This window comes from Eschrichtius robustus, chromosome 13, assembly GCF_028021215.1.
Source record: "Eschrichtius robustus isolate mEscRob2 chromosome 13, mEscRob2.pri, whole genome shotgun sequence".
NCBI lineage: Eukaryota > Metazoa > Chordata > Mammalia > Artiodactyla > Eschrichtiidae > Eschrichtius > Eschrichtius robustus.
The window spans coordinates 26,702,968-26,729,387 of NC_090836.1; the positions used below are offsets into that span (position 1 = coordinate 26,702,968).

Sequence of the window (26,420 nt, forward strand, 5' to 3'; positions counted from 1 at the left end):
TATTATTTTTCCATCTCTCTTAGGTATCTGAGGCAAGTCTCTTGGTTAGTAGGAGTATCTTAGAGTCTGATTACATTTTGATTTACTAATGATTTGGTTTCTGATCTCATAAAGCTAAAGACTTTAGCACAAGGTCTATGAAGACCTTATGGCTACGCATGCCATAAGAAACTGGAAGGTCACACATATTAGGATGGCTACTGTCAAAAAGAACAGAAAGTAAAAGATGTTGGTAAGGATGTGGAGAAATTGGAACAGTTGTGCATTACTTGTGGGAATGTAAAATGGTGGCAGCCACTGTGGAAAACAGTATGTTGGTTTCTCAAAAAATTAAACATAAAATTACTGCATGATCAAGCAATTCCATTTTTGGGTACATACCCAAAAGAACTAAAAGCAGGAACTCAAACACATATTTGTACACTCACATTCATAGCAGCACTATTCACAACAGCCAAAAGGTGGAAACAACCCAAATGCCCATCGATGAATGAGTGGAATAAGAAAATGTGGTATATATATACACTGGAATACTATTCAGCCTTCAAAAGTAAGGAAGTTCTGATACATGCTGTAACACGGATGAACCACAAAAATACTATGCTAAGTGAAACGAACTAGACACAAAAGGCATGATTCCACTTATATGAGGTACCTAGAATAGTCAAATTCATAGTGACAGGAAATAGAACAGTGGTTACCAGGGGCTTGAGGAGCTATTGTTTAATGGGTACAGAGTTTCAGTTTAGAATGACAATCAGTTCTGGAGATGGATAGTGGTAATGGTTGTACCACTGCAAATGTACTTAATGCCACTGACTATACACATAAAAATGGTTAAAATGGTAAATTTTATGATATATATATTTCACCCCATTTTTTAAAAAAGCCATAGAAAAATGTTAGTGGTAGAATCTAGGTTGTGGGTATATGGATGCATTCACTATAAAATCTTTTGACTTTGCTGTATGTTTAAAATTTTTAATAATAAAATCTTAGGGGAAAACCCTAGGAAGTCAGCTTGTCTTTTCTCGGCAATGCCTTTCTACCTTACTAGACACCTTTTGAAAGCAATCAACCAGTTAAGTTTTATTAAAAGTATCTATCATTTGGCCAAAACATCACTTTGGGGTACCCAGGGGTCTCTTTCAGGCAAAGTCTGAAAATTAAAAGCCAAAGTAACCCTTAAGTGAGAAGCCATAGGAAATCAACTTTTTAGTTGAGTATCCTGAACAAATATAGACTATTCAAGGTTATACTAAATTATATTTAGGGTGATGTGCACCCATACACTACTGCCAACTTGTTTGTGCCTAGTCACACCTGGCATTTTTTCTGATGACAAGGCAAAGGCTGAGAACTTGAATCTAGTTAGAAAGAGACGTGAACTGTGTCAGGAAACCTTAGTTCTAGTTCCATTTCTGCTGTTAATTGGCTGTTATATATGGTCTTAGACTTTATCTGCCTGCGCCTGAGTTTCCACATATATAAAAGGAAGAAGCTAAGCAATATGACTTCTCAAGTTTCTTCTATATTCTAAATTTTAAATTGATTAGTAAAAAGTACCTCAGCAATCACCACCTTTCTAAATCTTCAAAACTGTAACCAATGTAATTCAATAACAATTTGGCTATAAGGAGATATATATATGTATATATATACACACACGTATATATGTTAGATAAACACACACACACACATACACATAACACACACACACATTCTCTTACCCACACTCAAAGAGATTAAAATATGGCAAATCCTTCATTTAACAAATATTAATTGAACACCAATTATGTGCCACTCTGTTAACACTAACTTGCAATTCAACAGTTTCACATGCCAGATAGATTCCCTTCTCTCATGAAGTTCATAAGTAGCATTAGAAAAACAAACAAGCAAATAAGTGCTATTATGCAAAGAATTAAAATAAGGGAATTTGAGAGCCTGCGTGCCGCAACTAAGGAGACTGTGAGCCACAACTAAGGAGCCTGCCTGCCGCAACTAAGGAGCCCAGCTGCTGCAACTAAGACCCAGTGCAACCAAATAAATAAATAAATATATTTTTTTAAAATACGGGAATTTGAAAGAGAGTGACTGGGTTGCTGCTGTAGACCAGGTGGTCAGGGATGGCTAGTGGGAGGAAGTGACATTTGAACCAAGGTGCAAATGACAAGAAGGAGCCTTAGCTGTGGAGATTCTATGGGGGTAGGACTCAGGGGAAAGCTATCAGGTGAAGGGAACGGGTAAAGAAAGCCCCAGGGCAGGAAACAAGTTTGGCATGCTGGAGGAAATAAAGAGAGAGTGATAGGAAATAATGCTGCAGTCAGACAGGCATCAGATCAAGTAGGGCCCTGCCACTCAGGGTAAGTGATTTGCACTTTATTCTAGGATCACCATATTAGCAGTAAGGAGGATGAATTACAGTAGGGCAAGCACTGAAATATGCGGACCATGATGTAATCCAGGAGAGAAATTTTAGGAGCTTAGACTAGAGAGGTCACAGCTCACTGATCTAACAGTCAAGAGAAGAGGTGAGCAGCAGTTGTACCAAGAATTATACCCCAGGATAATAAGCTATCTACTCCTGGGACTTCCCTGGTGGTCCAGTGGCTAAGACTCTGTGCTCCCAATGCAGGGGTCCCGGGTTCAATCCTTGGTCAGGGAACTAGATTTCACATGCCAGAACTAAGACTGCATGCCACAACTAAAAATCCCACGTGCCGCAACTAAAGATCCCACATGACACAACGAAGATCACTGGTGCCTCAACTAAGACCTGACACAGCCAAATAAATTTTAAAATAACAACAGGGACTTCCCTCGTGGCGCAGTGGTTAAGAATCCGCCTGCCAACACAGGGGACACGGGTTTGAGCCCTAGTCCAGGAAGATCCCACATGCTGCGGAGCAACTAAGCCCATGCACCACAACTACTGAGCCTGCGCTCTACACCCTGTGAGCCACAACTACTGAGCCCGCATGCCACAACTACTGAAGTCCGCACGCCTAGAGCCCGTGCTCCATAACAAGAGAAGCCACCGCAATGAGAAGCCTGCGCACCGCAACGAAGAGGAGCCCCCGCTCACCGCAACTAGAGAAAGCCTGTGCGCATCAACGAAGACCCAACACAGCCAAAAACAAATTAATTAATTAATTAAAATTAATAAATTAAAAAATAACCGAAAAAAACAACCCCCAAAAAACAGTATTAAAAAAAAATAAGCTATGTACTCCATAGCTATAACAATAACAGCCCTTAGACATTTACTTTGTACCAGGCCTGGTTTAAAAAAAATACGCACACACACGCACACATTTTTTGGAAATAATTTGATTTACAAAAATGTTGTAAAAGTAGTACAGAGAGTTCCTGTATACCCAGCTTCCCTTAATGTTAACATCTTACATAACCAAACTAAGACATTCACATTGGTACAACACTATTAATTGAACTACAGACTGATTTCACCAGTTTTTCCACTTATGTTCTTTTTCTGTTCTAGGATCTAATCCAGCAACCCTAATGTACTTGGTCGTCACCTCCTTAGTCTCCTCCAATCCATGATATTTCCTCAGCCTTTTCATGTCTTCATGACTTTGATACTTTTGAAAAGTACTAGTCAACTATTTTGTAGAACGACCCCCAATTTGGATTTTTCTCATGTTTTCTCATAGTTATATTGAGTTTATGCATTTATGGCAGGAATACTGAAGAAGTGATGTTCTCTTCTTGGTGTATCATATCGGGGGTACATTACTAGTTTTGTCTTATTACTAGTGATGTTAACCTTGATCACTTGCTTAAAGAGATGTCTGTTGGGTTTCTCCACTGTAAACTTACTTATTTTTTCCTCTGTAATTAATAAATTCTTGGGGGAGGATACTTTGAGACTATGCAAATATGCTGGTTTCACCTTAGACCCTTCAACCACTGATTTTTCTACTTCATTCTTCTACGTTTATTAATTGGAATGCTTCTGTAAAAAAGAGCTGTCCCATTGCTTTCATCTATTTATTTAATTAGAATAGGCTCTTGGGTATTTATTTTATGGGTTATGCTCTATTACTAATGTTGTTTATTTTGTTGCTCAAATTGTTTCAGCTTTGGCCATTTGGAGCTCTTTCAGGCTGGCTCCTATGTCTTTTTTTTTTTTTTTTCTATTTTTTGGCCATGCCATGTAGCATGTGGGATCTTAGTTTCCCGACCAGGCATCGAACCCACTCCCCCTGCAATGGAAGCTCGGTGTCTTAACCACTAGACCGCCAGGGATGTCCCTCCTATGTCTTTATTACCTGATCCTATACTTTCTGAGCACTTCCTTACTTTCTGGCCTTACCAAAGATGCACTAAGTTCATCCTATATTTTCCCTTCCTTAGTCCTGGAATCAATCACTTCTCTAGAGAGCCATGGTTCCTTTCATTGGAGAATGGTATTTGGAAACCAATATGTGGGTACTAGTTGTGCTCATTGTTACTGGGGTATTACTACTTCTAGGCCCTCTCAGTGGAAAGAGCTTGGAATTATACCAGTTTACTGCCAACGGTAGGAAACTGGGAGAGATGTGGATGCGAAAGGAGTGATGGAACTGTTCTGTATCATGATTGTGTGTTTATGAAAACATATAGAACTACACACCAAGAGAGGATGAATTTTACTGTATATAAATTTAACCAAAACCCAACACAAAAACCACCAGGATGTGGAGGGAACCCCAAAAGGAATACAAGCTAACAAATAACCCTAACACTATTACAAATGAATAATACAACCACACTGAAGGGACTGGAGAAAAAAAGAACTAAACTAAGTTTTGGAAAACAGTATTTTGACTGGATACTGAAAGGCTAATGACAAAGAAAACTGGAGCTGTGCACAGCACTGAGCTTAGCTAGTAACCTTGCTCCTTACAGGGGCTGGGGTAGCAATTCCGAAAATACAGGTTGCACAAATAAGTGAATATGTTGCAGATGACAAGAGCCAGGTGTCTCATAGTTGGAGAAAAAAATTACGAATAAGAGAGAAGCCTAGAATGGTCCCTGTGGTACTGAACTGGAATCAGAGATATCATTATGAATTTGTGGTCTTAAAAAAAAAAAAAAAAAAAAAAATTAACTGTCGGGGCTTCCCTGGTGGCGCAGTGGTTGAGAATCTGCCTGCTAATGCAGGGGATACGGGTTCGAGCCCTGGTCTGGGAAGATCCCACATGCCACGGAGCAGCTAGGCCCGTGAGCCACAACTACTGAGCCTGCGCGCCTGGAGCCTGTGCTCCGCAACAAGAGAGGCAACGATAGTGAGGGGCCCACGCACCGCGATGAAGAGTGGCCCCCGCTTGCCGCAACTAGAGAAAGCCCTCACAGAAACGAAGACCCAACACAGCCAAAAATAAATAAATAAATAAATAAATAAATAAATAATAAGAACAAGGCAAGGATATCGCCTCAACACATTTAAAAAAAAAAAAAATTAACTGTGTGTATATGTGTGTAAAAATACATATACACACATATAAATAAATATAGAAACAGAAATAAGTATAGATGTATGTGTATGCATGAGTTCATAAACATACATTTATTTCCAGGCCTATTTTGAGTGCTTTACACTTATTAAGTCACTGAATATTTACACCAAAATTTTAAGAGAAACACTATTATTTTACAGGTGAGATAACTGGGAATATAAGGAACTACCCTTGGCTACGGAGCCTAGTGAGTGGCAGAGCTAAAATAGCAACCTTTATAGGCTGGTTCCATAGCCTGAGGTCTTAACCAGCACGCTAGACTGCCTCTTATAAAGTGAAGGGAGTTTATTGAAGCCGGACACCCCTCCCCACAAAAAACCAACAACATGAAGCAGATAAAAGTAAATAAGCAGGAAACTGGAAGGAGCGGGGCAGCCTTATGTGACGTCACCATCTCCTAATTAGGTTTCAGAAGTTTGGCCCTGAGGTCACCACTGCAAAGCTTTTGACAATCATCCCCTTAAAGTTATGGCTACTGTGAAATCACTGCAGAACAGCTGTGGTTTTATGTTTCCATTAAGAGAGCTGGAGTGCGTTTTCCCCTCAAAGTTACAACTATTCATCTCATGCTGACCATCAAAAGGAGTCATAAGCCACATGAGGACAACTACATTTCATCTATCAAGGAATAAGGGCATTTAAGATACAAACATAGGAATTGATTCAGATAACAAAATCCTACATTTACTGAACTCTCAGGATGACCCGAGTACTTCTTGAAACTTTTTAGTATAATGGACTCACTAGTTTAATTCTTATGAGCTAGATAACTGTTTTTATCTCTATTTGAGAGAAGGAAAAACTGAGGCAAAGAGAAGTTACAAAAAGTGCCAAGGATCACACAGCTAGTGTGAAGCCAGGATGTGTCACCACCGTACTATGATGCCACTCATAAAAGTTATGCTTTTCACTTGTAAGCCTCTGACAAATCAAATAAACATCGATAGTTAATATTAAAGCACACCACAAAAGAAAAATTTCAAGCATTATAAATGTTATAACATTCACTTTAGACCCACATATTTTAAAAGCTGACTAAAATGTACCCAAAATGTTTAAAAGAAAAAAGCCTCTGCCTTCCTCATTCAATAAATCTATTTTAGGTATGTTGATGCCTTCTAATGATTTCTAAAGCCAGTAACTGCATGTGATAATTCTCAGATTTGCATTTGCTTCAAAGAAAATCTACCTGTCAGCGATTTTTCTGCTAAGTAACCTGTCATTATTTGCAGATTTTTTGGTTTATATTTGGGGGCAGAAGGAATTTAAGGGGATTAAAAAAAAAAAAGAACAAAAGAAATTGTCAAATAATTTAGGGCTATTTTAAAATTCTTCTCAGTTGCATTTTGCCTTTGGATTTAATGTCAGGAAAAAACATAATAGTATAAAAGTAAAATGAATAAGATTATAAAAAATGTTTTCTTCAGAATACATAAGCAAAAAATACCATAGCCACAGTTATTTGAGCAATTTAAATGAAAGCCATAAATATTTCAAAGTTATCACCATATGCTAGCACATATATCAAATACCTCATGTCTTGGATAAGAGAGACCCTGAGTGTTGGCAACATAACTCCTGAGTCAGATTTTCTTCTTTCTGGTCCAAGGGCAACTATGTAGAAAAATATCAGCAAAGTATTAGAAAAATAACAGTAAAGACTTAAAAAAACTACATGGTTCACATTCCATAAATAAATACTTTGAAATTATTTTGATGTGAACAAATTTTAAAGACAACAGAAAAGCTCAAATTTGTTTACCTGAATGTTCCTACTTTATTAATACAGTAAACTAGTTATTTTCTTTCTAGTTAATATGGGGCTGTATTTGAAAATTTTAAATGAATCATGAAAGCTCACTTAGCAAATAAGACAATGTGTGCACACTTTGGCCAGAAGGGCCAGTCACTTTCTAAAGTTATCATTCTAATAGCTCCAAATAATTACAGGAAAGTAACATCTGTAAATTAACCTACTAAGTACATGAACGATCTCTGGGCTTGTTAACTACAATTATACAATTCCCCTTTTGAAAGAATGTTTAAAAAGAAAAACCTAAGAGTTTGGATTCTTTAGTCTGATATAAGTTTCTACTTCAATGTTCAGAATCCAAACTACAGTATGTTTATCATGCAAAGTGAGTAATCTTAATGGACAGAAGTATAATGTCTATGAGCCATTCTCCTATGAAGTCTGAAGAGCTAACATTTATAAAAGAAGGAAAGATTATTCTCTTATATAGCAATGGCTAAACAATCAATTATTGGTTAATATGTTGTAGCTGGAGTGCTCAATCTCACTTTAAATGAGACGCTGTGGAGTTTTGTCCCCTTTCTTTATTTCCATTTTCCCACCTGTAAATGAAAAGTAAATTGCAACATCACACTTGGCAAATACATTGATAAAATCAGAATTTAGGATGTGGGTTTTCGTTGTATATTAAACTTGCATTTTCTCAGTTTTTAGATCCATTCTACTTCGGGGGGCTAGAATACAATATCAGAACACATAAATATACATGAAGCTGGCACTGAAGGAAGATAGGGAACATTCTGGTGGATTAGGATCTGCAAGTTTTTGGCACTTGGTGAAAGAAGCTGGGCTGATACTTGGCAGGTATAAATGAGCACTGATGGGGTTGCCAAGACAAAGAGAATGCGGCCAGACCAACCCAAAGGCAGTCCTTTTGAGGGCCTTCCTTACCAAGCAGGTAACGAATAGGGCATTTGTCTTGGCAGTTTGGGGAGGGAGTTTTCAATGGGTCACTGAAAACACTGGTTCATCTTGATACCCAAGAGGTAACAGACACCGAAGACACTGTTCCAGAAACTTGCAGGGAATGTGCTGGTTGTCTTCCTGTCTGAGACTATCATCACTTAAGTGTGTTAATTAATGAAAGCACATCCCTCTTTTGGGGGAGAAAGTGAAATACCTCAGAGAATGTCTCTACACTCCAGATGATTAGACAGCATGAAAGATGGCCACACACGTAGTAAGAAATGGGTTGAGGGACTTCCCTGGTGGGGCAGTGGTTAAGAATCCGCCTGCCAACGCAAGGGACACGGGTACGATCCCTGGTCCGGGAAGATCTCACGTGCTGCAGAGCAACTAAGCCTGTGCACCACAACTACTGAGCCCATGCGCCCACAATGACTGAAGCCCGCACACCTAGAGCCTGTGCTCCACAACAAGAGAAGCCACCGCAATGAGAAGCGCACACACAGCAATGAAGAGTAGAGAAAGCCCGCGCATAGCAACGACGACCCAACAGACCAAAAATAGATAAATAAATGAATTAATTTTTAAAAAAAATGTAATGGGTTGAGAAGAGAAAAAGAAAAGATCATGAGGCAGGGGAAAGGAGCTGAGACCAGAATCTGGCAACTTGGCCAGAGGAAGACATGACAATACAAGGAATCATGCCTCAGGGAGCAGAGAACAGCTGAGAGACTTAATAAAAGAGGAGTCTGACATTTAAAGAAGCAGTAGCAACCACAATAAGAGCATTCACAGGCCTAACCATGTTCTGGAATCCTGTTTTGGAATCCTGTATTCTAGCCACCCTTCACTGATCAATAGTCCTTAAACATGTGATATACTTTTTCATGTCTCCATGCAATTCGTTAAAGTCTCTGGTTCATCCTTTAGTGATTCTGTATCTTTCTCCTTGTTTATAGCCTATTTATCACTTCAGATTGAGAGCAGTATAGCTTAATGGTTAAGAACATGGCTTTCTCAAGCCCTACAGAGAACTTAATAGCTCGCTGACCTTGGGTTGGTCGTTTAACCCCTCTATGGTCTGTTTCCTCATCTGCAAATTGGGGACAGTCACAATACCTACCATATTCAAATAGATGTAAAGCACTTATAATAGTGCCTGGCATAAAGTAAGTTCTCAAAAAAAAAAAAAAGAAAAGAAAGAAATTTAGCTTTAATTTTGCCTCTGTGTGAAATCTTTCCTGAATATTCTCTTTCCCCTAGGAACACTGTTGGATAAGTCATTCCCCCTCTCTTATGGGACTTGTAAAACTGAACCTCTATCACAAACTTACCACAGTTTAACACTTCTGTTACTCTTATTAAATTATATGCCTCTTGAGGCTTGGTCATATCCTATTCTGAGAATATCCAGAGGGCCCCTCAAAATGCTCAGCAAATACTCACTGAGGAAGATGAGATTATTTAGGGCCAGATGGCAGAACCTTAAATGACAAGTTAGAAATTTACAGAAATCCTAGGGAGGGGAAAGAAATTTTGAAAAGAAATGATATGCTTCTCAGTGCTTTTTAGTTAGTTAACTAGAGTGATAGTGTGATGGTATAAGGGCTATAAGGGAGATGAGCTAGAAGTTGTTCCAAAGGCCAGCCTGTGGATGAACTAAGACAGTGGCAGCCAATGAGAACGAAGAGGAGAAATATGCAGTGGACTTAAATGACTGGATTAAGGGTAAGCAAGACTCAAGAGTCACAAACAATATTAAGTATGAATATAAACTGTATTAATATATACTATCCCATAGTTAAAACTTTCCTTAAAATTTTTTAACCTTAACTTTGCAAATGAAGAAACTGAGGCTCAAAGAGGTTAAGAAACCTGCCCAATCATATCCATTAATTAAAAGGGGCAGAGTGTTCTGATGTCATGTCCAGTGGGCTGTTACATTAAGGATGACTTTTTGGCTTATAGTTTGACTGAGAAGAGGGTGCTGATGTCATTAAGTGAAATGGAAAGAAGAAGGGAGAAAGCCTGACTGGGACAGGAGGGAGAGGTGCTAAGATAATGAGTTTGTTTCAGGATGTGTTGAGTTTGAGGTCCCAGTGGGCTATGGACGTCTAGGAACTAGGGATGGAGATAGAGATTTATGAAAAATCTGCTAATGGGATAGTTGGATGATAACATCGGATTAACTGTCAACAAAAAAATGCTGAAGTCCTAATGCCCAGTACCTCTGCCATAAATGCCTGTTGTTTAAGCCACCCAGTTTATGGTCCTGTATAATGGTAGTCCCAGGAAATTAATACAGTACTTTATTAGTAACTTTGGAGGAAAGTTTAGAAGCCTGTGAACAAAAATGCAGATTAGGAATAAAGGAGTAAGGCCATACTTTTTATCTAGAGATCTAAAATCTAAGAAGTTTCCATGAAGTCTACTCTAGCCAGAAGAGAAATTTATGAACTATTTTAAAATGTGTATTTCTATTAGTATATATATATATATATATATATTTTTTTTTTTTTTGCCACACTGCATGGCTTGCAGGATCTCAGTTCCCCAACCAGGGATTGAACCTGGGCCACAGCAGGGAAAGCCCTGAATCCTAACCACTAGGCCACCAAGGAACTCTCTCTATTAGTATTTCTTAATTCACTATACTCAAATGCAATAGGCTTCTTTCTCCTTCAATATAAACACTCATGGATTTAATACTTAGCCACAGGAATTCCTTTGTATTCTGCCTGAATCAATGTTACTGCATAGACAGCAAGTTTGTAGAGCGCAGATTGCATATATTATTTTTATAGAGCCATCTATAGTCTACGGACAGGTAAGTAACTAAAGAAAACTTCTGATGAAAACAAGACGTTTAAAGAGTGACTCCAAATTCTTGGCTAGATCCAGAATAACCGTTTAAAATGGTATTTCCACTCCCTTCTGCATCCTACCCCACTCCCTATGTCTAAGCTGGTCAACATTCTTAAAGGTAGAAACTTTGGGGTGATATGTCAAGAACAGTGCTCTTTCTAGAATCAATTGCATTCTGAGATCTTTTCTCTAAAATAGGACTTTTAACTACTAGGTACAGTGTCTTGGTCAAAATTTGACTAGGTCAAAATTAAGACAGTTTTAAGACATGGAGGAAACTTAAATGCATATTACTAAGTGAAAGAAGCCAATCTGAAAAGGCCTCATACTATATGACTTCAACTATATGACATTCTGGATAAGGCAAGACTATGGAGACAGTAAAAAAGATCAGCGGTTGACAGGGGTTAGTTAGAGGAGAGGGAGGGATAAATAGGAGGAACACACCATTATTAGGACAGTGAAGGTACTCTATATGATACCACAATGGCAGATCCATGCCATTAACATGTATTTGTCTAAACCCACAGTCTGCACGACACACCAAGAGTGAATCCTAATGTAAATAAACTATGGGCTTAGGGTGACTATATGTCAATGTAGGTTCATCAACGGTAAGCAACGTACTACTCTGGTGGAGGATGATGATGATGAGGGAGGCTATGCATGTGTAGGGGCAGAGGCTACAGGGGAAATCTCTGAACCATCTCTTGAATATTGCCATGAATCTGAAACTGCTATAAAAATAAAATCTATTAAAAAAATTTCAAGACAGTCTACCCTGCTATGGTCCTCTTACTAAGACAGATCTTTTCCATTCTTCTGCAACCCTTAAAATGTCTGATTCCTGTTTAGTGCTGCTTCTGAAAGAATAGTAATGATCTATCACCTAATCTCATCCTGGCTCGATGCTAATAAGAGCTGTCTTCAAACCCACTGTGAATCTCTAAGGACTTGGAGGATCTTTCTTTAATATGAAGATGCAGACTGTTTACTGCCAGTAATTAGGAAGCTAAGTAGTTGGCAAACAAAAAGTATTTTTTGGGGAAACAAACAAACACCCAGATTTAAAATCATTAAAGTCAGTGAACTGCTAATTTCTAAATAAATAGAACACACTGTTTCTCAACAATGAACGATTTTACTTTTAAACTGATTTTTTAAAATACATTTCACACTGTCATCTTTTTAAGTCCTAACTTCGTGGGCTGAATTATCAGAAGTGTTAGAGCAATATTTATCAAATCCACCCCTTCAGACAGACAATAAATTTGATTTCAAAAGCTACACAGCTTACATTAATCCTACTTAGGATCAGTACAATATTTAGCTTATGTTTGTTCTTAGATCTCCAGCCCTTCATTGACACCTGGCAGTGCAGCACAGGGACTGCATGCGGCTTTGACACATTCCATATTTCTGAGCCTTGACTTCAGAGTTGTACTGGTGTCATCACTGACTGACTGAAAGGCCCTGCAAACAGCTGAGTCTCTGGTCTCTAGCTCAACCACCCACAATTTGACCATTCAAAGCCATGAACTTGCTGGTGCTGCCGGGTAGCTGCTCACTTTAACAGCTGGACATTCTCACATGCCTGTTCAGCCCAAGAGTCAAATGCTTCCACCTCCCTGCTTAACTGAGCTTGGCTTTGCAGCATTTCATCCTACAAATGGTTATTTCTTCCTAGGAATTTATTTATTCTAATTAGGGTAAACTACCTTGGTTATGGCCTTACGTCTGAAGAGCTAAATCTTCTATGAACGTGGGTAAACGTTAGAGATAGTTTCAGGGAATATGCCAATGCATTTTTACTTTTTCAATAGAAAAATGGACAATGGAGATAGATGGACACTAGAGAATGCTTTTAAACTCTATCTAAATCTTTATAAATATAGTTACATCCCGGGACATCAGAACCTGGACATTCTGTTTAGAAGGGCTCCAGGGCAATGTAGTATCAAATTCATATTCCTAGCTGTTTTATTGGATACATTGAAAAACTAGGTTTCCAACAATAAACACCACATTTAGGGTAGTATTGCCCTCTAGGGGCAGTGAGGGGAATGGAAATAGGGTGGTTCAATCATATTTGCAATGCTTTATTTCTTAAGCTGGTGGTTGGTTTATGAGTTTTTAAAAAAATAAAACTTTTTTTTTTTTTTACATTTTTCAATGTCTAAAGTAATCAATAATTTTAAAAAATGTTCCCAAATAGCTGACTCAGTATAAAACATTTTACCTCTACTGGCTTTCCACGGTTACTTCTACTTTTTGTGAAATAGATGGTTATTTTACCGTTATAAGGTAATGACTCATGATACTGTAACATGAGATGTCTTGTTATAAATTGAAGAAGAAATCTGATTTCTGAATATTTTTGAAACGTATATACACGTTTTCTCCCCTGAAAGATTATTAACGATGTGAATAAACTTATATTTAAGTAAAAAACCAGTATACACCACACCCTAATACTGGTGAGAGTAAGGAATACCACTTGTATGATCTACGATTACAACTCATTAGAAGTTTTCAAATGTTTTCTGATTTGATCAACACTACAGCCTTGGCATGGCTAATATTATTTTCCCTATCTTGTGGATGAGGAAGCTGAAGATCAGAAAGGTCAAGGGACTTTTCCCAGGTCTCACAGCTAGTACGTAATATTGCTCCTTCTACTTTACCCCGCTTTTGGCAAGATGGGATGAGCGTCAGCTTGAGAGAGGTGGAGACAAAGCCATAGGCACTGACTTTTCACATGGTTCACTGCTGCCAGTGCTGTAGAAACCATCAAGCCAATGAATTCTCACCTGGTGATTCTGCAAGGTGCTCTTGTTTCTCTTCTCTGTCCTGAAACTGAATTAAATGTGACCACAAAGCTGACTTCCCCTGAAAGTACAAGGCATATAAAATTTTTCATTTTATAAGAAATGATTCATCAAAAAATAACTTATCAAAACCATTCACATTGAAGTGCCTATTATTTGAAGCTAGGAGACCCAAGCTCATCCACTCCGAGCTGTGTGACATTCTGAGCATCCCACTCAACGTGTAGTGAGGGTCATCCTTTGCCTCACTGACAAGACTGGCAACAGCCTGGGGAAGGGCAGCTAAGCAAAGGGCAGAAGTGCAGGCAAGGAAATTCCCGACTTCAGCTCAGTTGTTACTTAGTTGTATGTAACTAGGGCTGTCTACACTGGCCACACAAGCAAGCATGGAATTAAAGGCTCCAGCAGCACAGAATGTATTTCTGTATGCAAAATATGTTTGGATGTATGCAGTAGCAATGAGGGAAGAAAACTAGGGCAAGAGGAGAAAGAGAAAAGGGGACGAAGAGAGGAAGATGAACAGAAAAAAAAAAAAATAGAAAGGGAAATGAGGGACAAAAGCAAAGAAATCATCTATGTTTCCACCTTGAATAACCAGATAACTTAAAATGGCAAAGAACTGTTAATTCTGGCTAATAGATTTTTTTCTTGGACAGTGATGAAAGCAGATACTTAATGGAATCTACAGGGGATACAGCCTCCGCAATGAATGTGTTGTTTTATCTTTTCCTGTTTACCAGAAAAGAGCCCCAAACTGCCTGCTAATCATGGGTTATATTTTCTTTTTCTGGAATTAAAATGCCTGTGGCGTATTTCTAGTCATCCTGTGACAAAGGGACATAACCTTTAATTTTTATAATATCTTTTTCTTTTTGTTACTTTTCTTAACAGAGCTCCTAACTCGCCCTGTCACCAGGGTCTCTTGAGACTGTTACCTGCTTGACCTGCAAGCCATGGCTCCAGATCCTTTCCAGCAGGTCACAGAGGCTGGCGATCAGGGTGTTCTCCTCCAAGCCGGTTATGTTTGCTTCCCCATGGCCCAGTTCCACTGCTTCGTGTCCCATCTTTTCCACCAACATGCGTTTTGTCTGAAAACATCACACGTGGTCACAAGTGTTAACCCCAGCAGTGAGCCCAAAAGCCATCAAGTCAATTCCTGGATCAGGAGATCTGGGTTCCCCTTCATTATACTTCTAACTGCAGATTTTGAATCACCTTGGGAAAAGTGTCTTAATCTCTGTGGTCAACTAACAAGTAATATTATGTATACTTTTACTATTTTGTCAGAGAAATAGTCACTAAAGAGAGACTCTGATGCTATTTTAAAGTATCCTCATGTAAATGCTTATGTACAACAATTTTCAGATTACTAACTTGAATAACACTGGGGGATTATACCAGGCCTAGACAATATACTATAGAATCTGAAACCCCATCCTGCCACAACTCACACTTCATCTTAGCATACTAAAGATATTCACACTTAGTTTTGATTGCTCTTAGGCAAAAACTACAATACAAACAGGCAGCTCTAAATTTTTTCAGAACTGTCTAATTTGTGAGTGAAGCAGACCTCTTTTTTTCCTTCCCCTTTTTCTCTTTCAGCTCTTCTCTGCTATGAGTATGTACCAGAAAATGGAAAGGAAATGGAAATCAGTTTCAAGTAAGTTAAGTTACAGCAGACTTAGCTGCCCTCATAAAATGTAAAGTGAGAGAGAATCTAGTTCCTCTAGGCAAGGACCTTGTCTGTGTGATTCAGCATTGTAAGCTGATGCTAAAATAGTGCATTTACTGAATACAGAGAAGGTACTCAAGAAATGACTGTCAAATAAATGAAGTTATTGGCTAAAATGATGTTCTGAGTTTTGTCAATTTGTATTGCTACCTCTGATAAACACAGATGTCTGAGAGGAGACTCCTGTGTAATATACACAAACCTACAACACAGCTAAGGTCTTCTTCTTTATGGATATATGCACACACATATGAGCACAGATAAGGTTCTGCACAGGTGCACACAGAGACACGTGTAAACACATACAAAAAAATGTGTTGCCTTTCACATAAGATGATGACATCCCTGACACAACTTCTGACTGGCTTAATATCTGTCATGTTGGAGAGGAAGATAGCAATGGCTGAAAGGTGAGAAAAACCATGCAGGGCTCCCATGTCACTGACTCTGTGGTTAACAGAACCCATGGAGGTTCATGCCCTCAGTAAAGAGCACATGAGGCTTATGCCCCAGTAAAAGTGTCCTTCTAGGGAAACTACAGGCTCAAGTGGGGGTTGGCTCAGCTCAGCTTCATACATGGATTGAACATGAATGTACACTGTCCTGCATAGTGAGTAATACATACCTTCATTCTACATTCTTTTAATAAGCCTTCTACAAATTTCCAGTTGGTTTGTGCAATCACTGCAGGAGAGAGGTCTGACAATTTGGGTTGCCTCAGGTTTTTTCCTAAACTTCGTGCCTCTTGCATGTATTTCTAAAAATTAAAGAGTATTTTTAATGTATAAACATCAGATATTCTTCTGACCTACTTAACCTTACAAACAAGTGCAGGAACAACAAGATGCAAAAAAAGGCCGTAAGTGTATACGTGCAACAGCAGTTCAAGGTTTAGCACACTGAAAGGCAGAGAGTATTCATACCCCCTCTACTGTTAGCCCTGTGAAAAGGAGAGTGACAGAAGCCACACCAAGTAAAAACTCATTCAAAATGAGATGGAGCTTCATCTAGTTCAGTCTTTTTATTGGGAATACCCAGGGGTGTGATTAGTCAGGATCATGGCTGGGATGGAAAAATTCACATGTCTGAATAACAAATCCAAGGTTCTACAGGAACCCAGTGATTCTCAGATCACTGGTTTCCTCCACCCATCTCCCCACAAAACAAGAGCCTTGACATGCTTCTAACCTCTTGGGCAGTGCTGTCCAACCCAACCCTTTGCCCTAATCAAGTCACAAGAGTAAAATCAGGAGCTCTGGAAAATGGTTGCAACAAATTTTATGACCTCAGGCATATCTGCTTATTCATAAAATGGGCATAAAACAAGCCCACCTGCCTCACAAGAAAGCTATGAGATCACTCTGAAAAGTATCATGTGCTCCAAATGCAGGAGGAGGCCTCTTGTTTCCAAGACATTTTGCTACATCCCTCCTTTGCCTTGTTCCACAGTCAAAAGAAAGCAGAAATATCATATTATTTTAGGAGACATCGATGGCTCAGAGAGGACCACAGAAACTCAGACCACTGCTCTTGAGCTTTGATTAGTGAACTTCCAGGAAAAAAAAAAAAATCACTACACGTAATTAGCGCAGGACAGCTGTTGTCTCTCTTCTTTCTGTGGTACCTGCAAAAGCTCATCCAGATACCTTATGTTTGTATCAGGACCACAGGGCAGAATTTCCAAAAAGTCTAAGTGTCTTAGGTCCATATTTAGAGAATAATTGCTCTAAATTATACAGTAAAATCAGCAGTTTATTGGAGACAGAGAGATTGCAAGCCAGCACATCCTCCCACAGATACATATGTGAAGTCTATCTTTTCTATCTTAAGGGGAAATTTGATATTATAAGAAAAAGATGTGTAAAATCCTTTGCATTCTTTAAATAAAAGAGAGTTTGCACATTTAATACATTCCCCTTGGAAGAAAAATAACCTGCTAAATCTAGTACAATTTGTTAAAAATCTCACCAATTAGGGATTCAACGAATCCATTTACCTTCTACTTCTATCAGCCCTCCCGCTGAAAGGCAGCATTAACAAAATAATCTCTTTTCCAGTGTAATTATTTTAAGAACAGATTAAAAAATGAAATGAACTCTGCAAGAATTTAGTTGCTATAACAGTTGTGTATACTTCTTTCTGCTTCAAATCTTTTTTAGAGGGTCAAAGAAAGAGGAAAAATGGACAATGAGAGTCAATTATCACCACTAGGGAAATTAAGTGTAACAAGGTCTAGCAAAACATCCTGAAGGTTAATGTTCAAATAAATAAAAGCAGGAAATGAAAAGTTTCAGAAAAACAAACCTGAGATATAAGACAGGGATCATATATGAGATTATAATACCTGCATTTCCTATCATTTCAGGTTGTATTAATGTTATCTGGAATATTACAAATCAGAGATAAATGGTTGGTAAAAACAAATGTTAACTGTTAAATGTTAAAAGGGTTCTGTTTCTCCCCCAGCCTCAATTCCTCCATCTTTAGGACTTGTGCAAATGCAGAGAGACCCACTACAACACTCAATTCTCAAGAAGAGTTAAGTATTAAACGTGGCTTAGGAAGAAATACACTGGCTACAAGGAAAGAAGTGAGGTACATGGTTAGGCAAGAGGCTAGGAAGAAGCCGCAGGCATTTTTCTTTTCTCTGAAATATATGCATAATTAGATTTTTAAAAGTCAATAACTGGATTAAAAATTAAGCACTGTTTAAAAAGTTTATGTTCTATTTTATAAATGACAGCAAGCTAGAATGGGGCTGTCCTTTGAGTGGCCATATTCACCAATCACCCTGCACATACAGGGCAGATGTAGTATCAGCCAACAGTGAATTCCACAGGGCCACGTGCAAACTCTCCTTCTGAGCATCTTTGCTGAAGCCACAAAATAAGCAACATTCCACAGACATGCACAGAATGGATACAGGGGTGGCTCAAGACCCTTCCTCACGGCAAGAAGTGAGGCTGCCCCTGTATACTACAAAAATAGAGCAGTGCCTTTACAGCAAACAAGTGACGATAAAAATGTGATTTTCTTTGGGGTCGCTGGAAGAAAAGGTGTATTTTAAGATAAAAAACTGAGAAGAAAGAGAAATCTTTCACAAGGAGTGGTTTTATAATAAAGTCGATTTCCCTACAGAGGGAAGCCACCCCAGGTTTCTTCTGAGATTTCTACTATGCTCTTCGTCGTTTTTGTCTAAGCCAAAAGCAAATCAGTAGGAGCTACCCATGAAAATATATCCTATTATTCAGTAAACACTGAAATAACTGCTCTTTAGTACAGGCTTTCCCTGAATTTTCTAATAAACACACTGTCCCTCTAACCAGCATGGAGCTTGTGAAGAGCAGACAACTGTAAAGTTAAGTAAATTTATATTAATATGTCTTTATATTAATATGTCATAATGGGAAAAAATACAACCAGGAGTCCTAAGTAACTCTGGCCCTCAGGTGAGCAGCTGTTCAGTGCAACCCAGTGTGCAGGGTTACTGGGAAGGGCACTGGCTTGGAGTAAGGAGGCCTGGCATGTGGGCCTAGCCCTGACTTTGTGTGTCCATTTGACTTTAGGCAAGCCTCTTGGACTTCAGTTAAATCATGTCAAGTTGGACAAAGTTACCTCAAATGTTCCTCTTAGCACTAAGATTCTATATTGATGATCTGATTTTTCTGACCATATAAAATACAGACCAGGAATAAGGAAGGGTAAATTAAAACACTGTGGAGATAAAACTCGGCAAAAGAAAAGTTGTTTGAAAATGAATCACTTCTGCACTTTTGCAAAATGCTTAAATAAAAGAAAATTTGAATATTTAATGTATTTCCCCTTTGGAAGAAAAACAATGGTGCTAGATCTAGTCCCCCCTTTCCCCCTCAAAAACACCACTGATAGGGAATTCAAATAATCAGTTTTACCTGCCAATGGTATAGAATTACTCTTGTTAGCGCACACCACCATGAAAAGGTACCAATCACAAAAGCAAGTGGAGAGATAACAGTTCACGTCACAAGGTGATGTGAGGCATTCTAGAGCTACGTGCACTCATACACGTGGATGATTCGAGGAACACCAAAGACAAGATTCAGGAACATCTGCAAAGCACTTTCAGGCAAAGAACATACCAGGCAGCACTCAGAGAAGGATTTTTTAGGAAGTCGTGCAGGAGGAGGTGGACCCTGATCCCACTCCCAGAATGCCATGGAGTTCTGACAGACCACAAGTTCCCCGGAAGGCTAAGAGGATGGAGAAGTGCCAATGACAGAAAAGCAAAAAAGAAAAGGATAGGGAGAAAGAGACAGCAAAACAAGCATGCATATGATAAAGTCACAGCAGAAGGGAAGGGAGAGAAGAAATACAGCAGCACAAAAGAAAAGCAGTAGACAGGCTATGCTTCAGTTCTTAAGAAAATGTTTAAAATCATATGTATATATATGAACACATCAACAAAGAGCAATATATATGTATTTGGAATGCTGTTTTCTGCTTTATTTCTACCCATCTGAGTTTAGAAAATAGTTAACAGATCTTCTAACTAAATATTCTTTTGATCACAAGAAAAAATAAAAACTTACTTATCATTATTCAAATGTGTAATTACCGTTTTATTTTCAAGTAGTACAAATAAAGCATAAGGATCTCAATTTAAAATAATTTTAAAACACTCCTAAAAATGGTGTCAGCAAGCCAAGGACAAAGCACAGGCAAATATATCTTTACTTATTAAGTTTAAATTATGCTTGAAACTTAGAAAGTCTATGCTCTTATACCTTTTTTCCCTGTGGGAGACATACTGACCAAAAATTTATCCTAAGCTTAACCTTTACTTGATGTGGTACACAGGGAGACTTGTTTTACAGCCTTATTTTAGATGTATTAAAATTACAAAAAATGGAAAAAAAAGGTGTTTTCAGCTATGTCAGTATAAAAGGATTACTATTTTAAAACATAATTGAACGATTCTTTTAGAAGAACACGAAAGAACCTACACAATGACACCTGCTGGGCTAAGTAGGCCTAGTTCACAGCTCTTGCATCAAGGCATCCCGGGAAGGCAGCCCACATACCTCCCTCAGGTCGTTGTCCAGCCCAACGTGCTCGGAATGTTGGCGAAGGCGGTCTTTCCGGCGTTGTGCAGTGGCGCTCCGACTTACCCAGCGACTGAAAGAACAGAAGGGGTAGGTTAAAAGAAACAACCAAACAAAAAAAAAATGTGATCACTTGTCTTTAAAATAGAAAGAATGTACTGTTGAAAACCAAAGACCAACGATACTTATTTTTCAATCAATTCTTTTTAAACATATATAGCAGCTTTATTGAGATGTAATTTAGATACATACAATTCACCCATTTAAAGTATCCAATTCAATGGTTTTTAGTATATTCATAGAGATATGCAATCGTCACCACAATCAATGCTTTGTTGAAACAGACGTTAAAAAATGCACAGTAGCTGTAATGATCCTCTCTTTTCCACCTTACCTGCCCAACAGAACCCCAAACCTGGATAGAGACTACTACCCTCTCACTTCCTTTTAAAATATCCATGCAAATTAGTTATTGATTTCCCTCATGACTACCATGAATCACTTTACCTGCCCTTTATCAACATTCCCCTGCTCCCCATTCCCAAACCTCTCACTTTATCCTCAAGTGCCTCCACTCAACTGATGACCCAGCCTTGCCTCCCTCTTCCTACCCTCTACTTCAATGATGCACACACACAAACCCCTCATCTTTCTTCTAATCCCAAAGTATAATGTATATTGGCCACAACTATTGCTTCCACCAGGATCCCTGACCAGTTCTCTCTTGCCTTCTCCAATGTGCTCCATTAGAAACCTCCTGTGCCATATCTCCAATTTTTCTCTCTCAACTGAGTATTGCCCTTCAGCTTACAAGTATGCTGGTCTCTCTCGACATTCTATAGTTACATTTAAATCTGTTTCTTCACTCTTCTCATGTAAACATTCTTAAGAAAAGTTTAGGTGTAAGGCCTCTACTTATTTATCTTTGGATATTTTGTTCATCTCAAATCAGCTTCTTCCCCTGAAAATGCTCTTGAAGCCATTTATAGCCCTCACTGCCAATCCAATGGCTATTTTTCAATTCTTAGCTTACTTAAACTCTCTGCTGATCACCCTTTCTACCTTAAAACTCCAGTTGTCTTCAACTACCTCAGTGCTTCCAATGGGATAAGCTCTCTCACCTTTGAGCCTTTGAAGATGAAGTTTTCTCCCAACTTCTATTCATCTATCAGACAGCTTTAGATGCTACACAGAAAGTCTTCTATGGTTCCTCCAAATCTAAATTAGCTACCCGTCTTATACTCTCCAATTGTAGTATTTATCACAGTGTGTTATAATTACTTATCTCTATTTTCTATACAATCCTCTCTACTATAAACGCTTGAAGGGTTGGTATCATGTCTTTCAGCCATTTTATTTGCAGAGTCAACTACATCACCTGCCCCTTCTATAAATGTACCCTAAATAAATGTAATCAGAGACACAGTCTAATATTTAGGTTTATAGACGTTCATCACAGCATATATGCAGTAACCAATTCTGTGTTTCCATTATTCTAAGACTCACATTTTGGCTTTTAAATGTTCCTGAAACTAGGATGAATCTTCTACATCATATACATGTTTAAAGTATAATTTTTCCAAAAAGCTTTTGAATTAATAGCAGATCTTACAACCAACAGTTACTTAGAATCAAGTAAATGTGCTCAAAGCAACCCAAATGTTCAACAGTAGGAGGTGCTATATATGAAACGTCATATAGTCATTTAAAAAAATTAAGTTACTAGGAATATCAATAATATGGGAGAGTACTCATGATACAATAATGAATGAAAAAGCAGGATACAACATTGTGTAAGCATTTTCTACTTTTGTAAAAAACAAAACAAAGTAAGTACGGACATGCACACATATCAGGATCCATGCAATGGAAGGGCATAAAACCAAATGTTAACATCTCATGGCGATGGCATTATAGGTGGTTTTATTTTTATTTACAATTAATTTTGTATTGAGGTATAGTTGATATACAATATTATACAAATTTTAGGTATACAACAAAGTGATTCACAATTTTTTTTTTTTTTTTTTTTAGTTAAAAGCTTTTATTTAGGGCTTCCTGGTGGCGCAGTGGTTAAGAATCTGCCTGCCAATGCAGAGGACACGGGTTCGAGCCCTGGTCTGCGAAGATCCCACATGCTGCGGAGCAACTAAGCCCGTATGAGCCACAACTACTGAGCCTGCGCGTCTGGAGCCTGTGCTCCGCAACGGGAGAGGTCGCGACAGTGAGAGGCCCGCGCACCGCGATGAAGAGTGGCCCCCGCTCGCCGCAACTGGAGAAAGCCCTCACACAGAAACGAAGACCCAACACAGCCAAAAATAAATAAATAAATAAATAATTTAAAAAAACACAAACTTTTATTTATTTATTTTTGTTTGCATCGGGTCTTAGTTGTGGCATGCGGGATCTTTCATTGTGGCGTGTGTGCTTCTCTCTAGTTGTGGCGCGCGGGCTTAGTTGCCCTGCGGCATGTGGGATCTTAGTTTCCCGACCAGGGATTGAACCAGTGTCCCCTGAACAGGAAGGCAGATTCTTAGCCACTGGACCACCAGGGAAGTCCCAAAGTGAGTCACAATTTTTAAAGGTTATATTCCATTTACAGTTATTATAAAATATTGGCTACATTTCCTGTGTTGTACAGTATTATCCTTGTAGCATATTTATTTCATGCATAGTAGTTTGTACTTCTTAATTCCCTCCTCCTATCTTGTCCCTCCCCGCTTCGCTCTCCCCACTGGTAACCACTAGTTTGTTCTCTGTATCTGTGAATCTGTTTCTGTTTTGTTATGTTCACTAATTTGTTTTACTTTTTAGATTCCACATATAAGTGATATCACTATTTGTCTTTCTCTGACTTATTTCACTTAGCATAATACCCTCCATGTCCATCCATGTTGTTGCAAATTGCAAATTTTCATTCTTTTTTATGGCTGAGTAATATTCCATTGTGTGTATATATGTATGTGTGTGTGTGTGTGTGTATATATATATATATATACACACACATCACATCTTCTTTATCCATTCATCTGTTGATGGACGCTTAGGTTGCTTTCATATCTTGGCAATTATAAATAATGCTGCTATGAACATTGGGGTACATGTATCTTTTCGAATTAGTGTTTTCTGTTTTTTCAGGTAAATACCCAGAAGTGGAAATGCTATAAAATATAGCAATAGAACTATAAAATAGTTCTATTTTTAGTTTTTTAAGAAACCTCCATACTGTTTTCCTTAGTGACCTCACTGATTACGTTCCCACCAATAGTGTATGAGGGTTCCATTTTCTCCACATCCTCACCAACATTTGTTATTTGTGGTCCTCTTGATAACAGCCATTTTGACAGGTGTGAACTGATACTTCTCTGGTTTTAATTTGCACTTCTTTGATGATTAATGATGTTGAGCATCTTTCCTGTGTCTGTTGGCCATCTGTGTATGTCTTCTCTGGAAAAATGTCTATTCAGGTCTTCTGCCCATTTTTTAATTGGGTTGTTTGTTTTTTTGATGTTGAGTTGTATGAGCTGTTTATTTATGTTGGATATTAATTCCTTATTGGTCATATCATTTGCAAATATTTTCTCCCATTCAGTAGGTTGTCTTTTGGTTTTGTTGATGGTCTCCTTTGCTATGCAAAAGTTTTTAAGTTTAATTAGGTCTTATTTGTTTATTTTTGCTTTTATTTCCTTTGCTTTAGGAGACAGATCCAAAAAATATTGCTACGATTTATGTCAAAGAGTGTTCTGCCTATGTTTTCTTCATATATCAAACTATTTAAGAAGATTTCTCAGGTCTTGACTTATCATCCCCATGACTGTATTCATTGTACTACTCTAGAAATATTTACTCTTGAGTATATCCCTGATAGCACAGAGCTATACACGAGTTAAGAAATGAATTTATACTTTTGCCATTCAGCGAAAGTCATACTGCATTAATGACAATTCACAATTTAAAATTTTCTTATTAATGAAGTATCCTATTTACAAAAAGCTTAAAATGAGAATGCTGCTTCTTTTGTTGCTTCTTAAATAATTTATGCATGGCTTTGGTTTCAAACTGACGAATCATCTCATTTCAGTCTGCTATTTAGAGGAACACTGAATAATTATGATAAAGATGGTAGCAAAGGAAGGTAACCCTTCTTAAAATAGTGTTGTGTTTTTTTTTTTTAAAGAATAGGTTTAGAGCGGGAAAAAAAAGGTACAAAGATCTAGTGACAGATCTTTGAAGTAGAATTCTTGGAAATGTCCCTAAAGCAAAAGATCAATAAAAGACTGTAAAAAGGGGGGCTTCCCTGGTGGCGCAGTGGTTGAGAATCTGCCTGCTAATGCGGGGGACACGGGTTCGAGCCCTGGTCTGGGAGGATCCCACATGCCACGGAGCAGCTAGGCCCGTGAGCCACAACTACTGAGCCTGCGCGTCTGGAACCTGTGCTCCGCAACAAGAGAGGCCGCGATAGTGAGAGGCCTGCGCACCGCGATGAAGAGCGGCCCCCGCTTGCCGCAACTGGAGAGGGCCCTCGCACAGAAACGAAGACCAAACACAGACAAAAATAAATAAATAAATAAAATAAATTTATATTAAAAAAAAAAAGCTAATAAAGGAACAATAAAACCTGAGGAAAGTAGAAGGAATAAAGTAGGATAGAAATCATTGGAATAGATCATACTGCCCCACTCACTCCCCCAAAACAGAATTAATCAATAAAACCAAAAAAATCTGGTTCTTTAAAAAAAAAAAAAAAAAAAAGACTGTAAAAAGGATACAAAGAGAATTGGGTGACTGAAAAGGAAGATCCAGAAAAAAAGCATATCAAGACACTGACAAAGATTCTCTGCTTGACCAAACTTTAGTCAGACTCCTAACCTTTCCTAAGCCCATTTGTGCATTTCTTTGTAAAATCCAGTTTTAGCAAGAACCTAGCTAAGTCAGTTTAGCAGAAGCCATCTCCCCTCTCATTATATGATCATTCTGGATATCTGATCATGTTCTGAATTCTCCACCATTCCCCAGGTGATGTTTAATCACCTAGGCCTGCCTTCCACAAGAATCCTGTTAGGTCAGTTTAGTCGGAATCCCCCACACCCATGATGTTTCGTCTTAGTAATTTTCTATCCGCTGACCTCCACTCTGCTCCTTGGTGATAAATTCCCACTTGTCCATGCAGTATTCAGAGAAGCCTCTAATCTCCATCTCCACTGCAAGACCCAATTGTGGTGGTCCCTACACCTTGAATAAAGGTGTCCCTCCGCCGTGAATAAAGTCTGTCTTACCATCTTCAACAAGTGTCATGAATATTTTTTTAACAGATCTGAAGCAAAATATAAATACCAGCTGATGAACTTATATAATAAATAAAGAGGAAGACTAAAATATAAGTAACACAATGTACAAAGACCTGGAGGCCTTGTAAACAGCCTTGTAGCAAAAAACAGTCAGTGTAAGACAGTAAAATTTGTTCAGGGATTTAAAAAATTAGGGTTACTGGGCAAGGTGGTTCAAATAAATAGTAAAAATATGAAATAGATTATAAACACCAGCTAATAAACTTATATAATGAGCAGAATACACATGGATGAACATTTCTCCTGGCAGGCAAAGTGGAAAAGCATAAAAGATAAGGACAAATATTAATTTACAGGATATAACTAGCATCTCACTCTG

The 26,420-nt window shown here is 38.3% G+C and overlaps 1 protein-coding gene across 2 annotated transcripts in view; it reads right to left on the reverse strand.

Annotated features, from left to right (window-relative positions):
• The window catches only part of DENND5B (DENN domain containing 5B), a 210,181-nt gene that overhangs the window by 27,077 nt on the left and 156,684 nt on the right, over positions 1-26,420 (reverse strand). For both annotated transcript variants that reach the window (XM_068560641.1, XM_068560642.1), the window contains 5 exons: positions 20,733-20,826; positions 16,298-16,429; positions 14,873-15,025; positions 13,920-13,998; positions 7,058-7,139 (listed from right to left, as the gene is read on the reverse strand). In XM_068560641.1, coding sequence (XP_068416742.1) covers positions 7,058-7,139; positions 13,920-13,998; positions 14,873-15,025; positions 16,298-16,429; positions 20,733-20,826 — 540 coding nt within the window. The remainder of the gene's footprint in view (positions 1-7,057; positions 7,140-13,919; positions 13,999-14,872; positions 15,026-16,297; positions 16,430-20,732; positions 20,827-26,420) is intronic.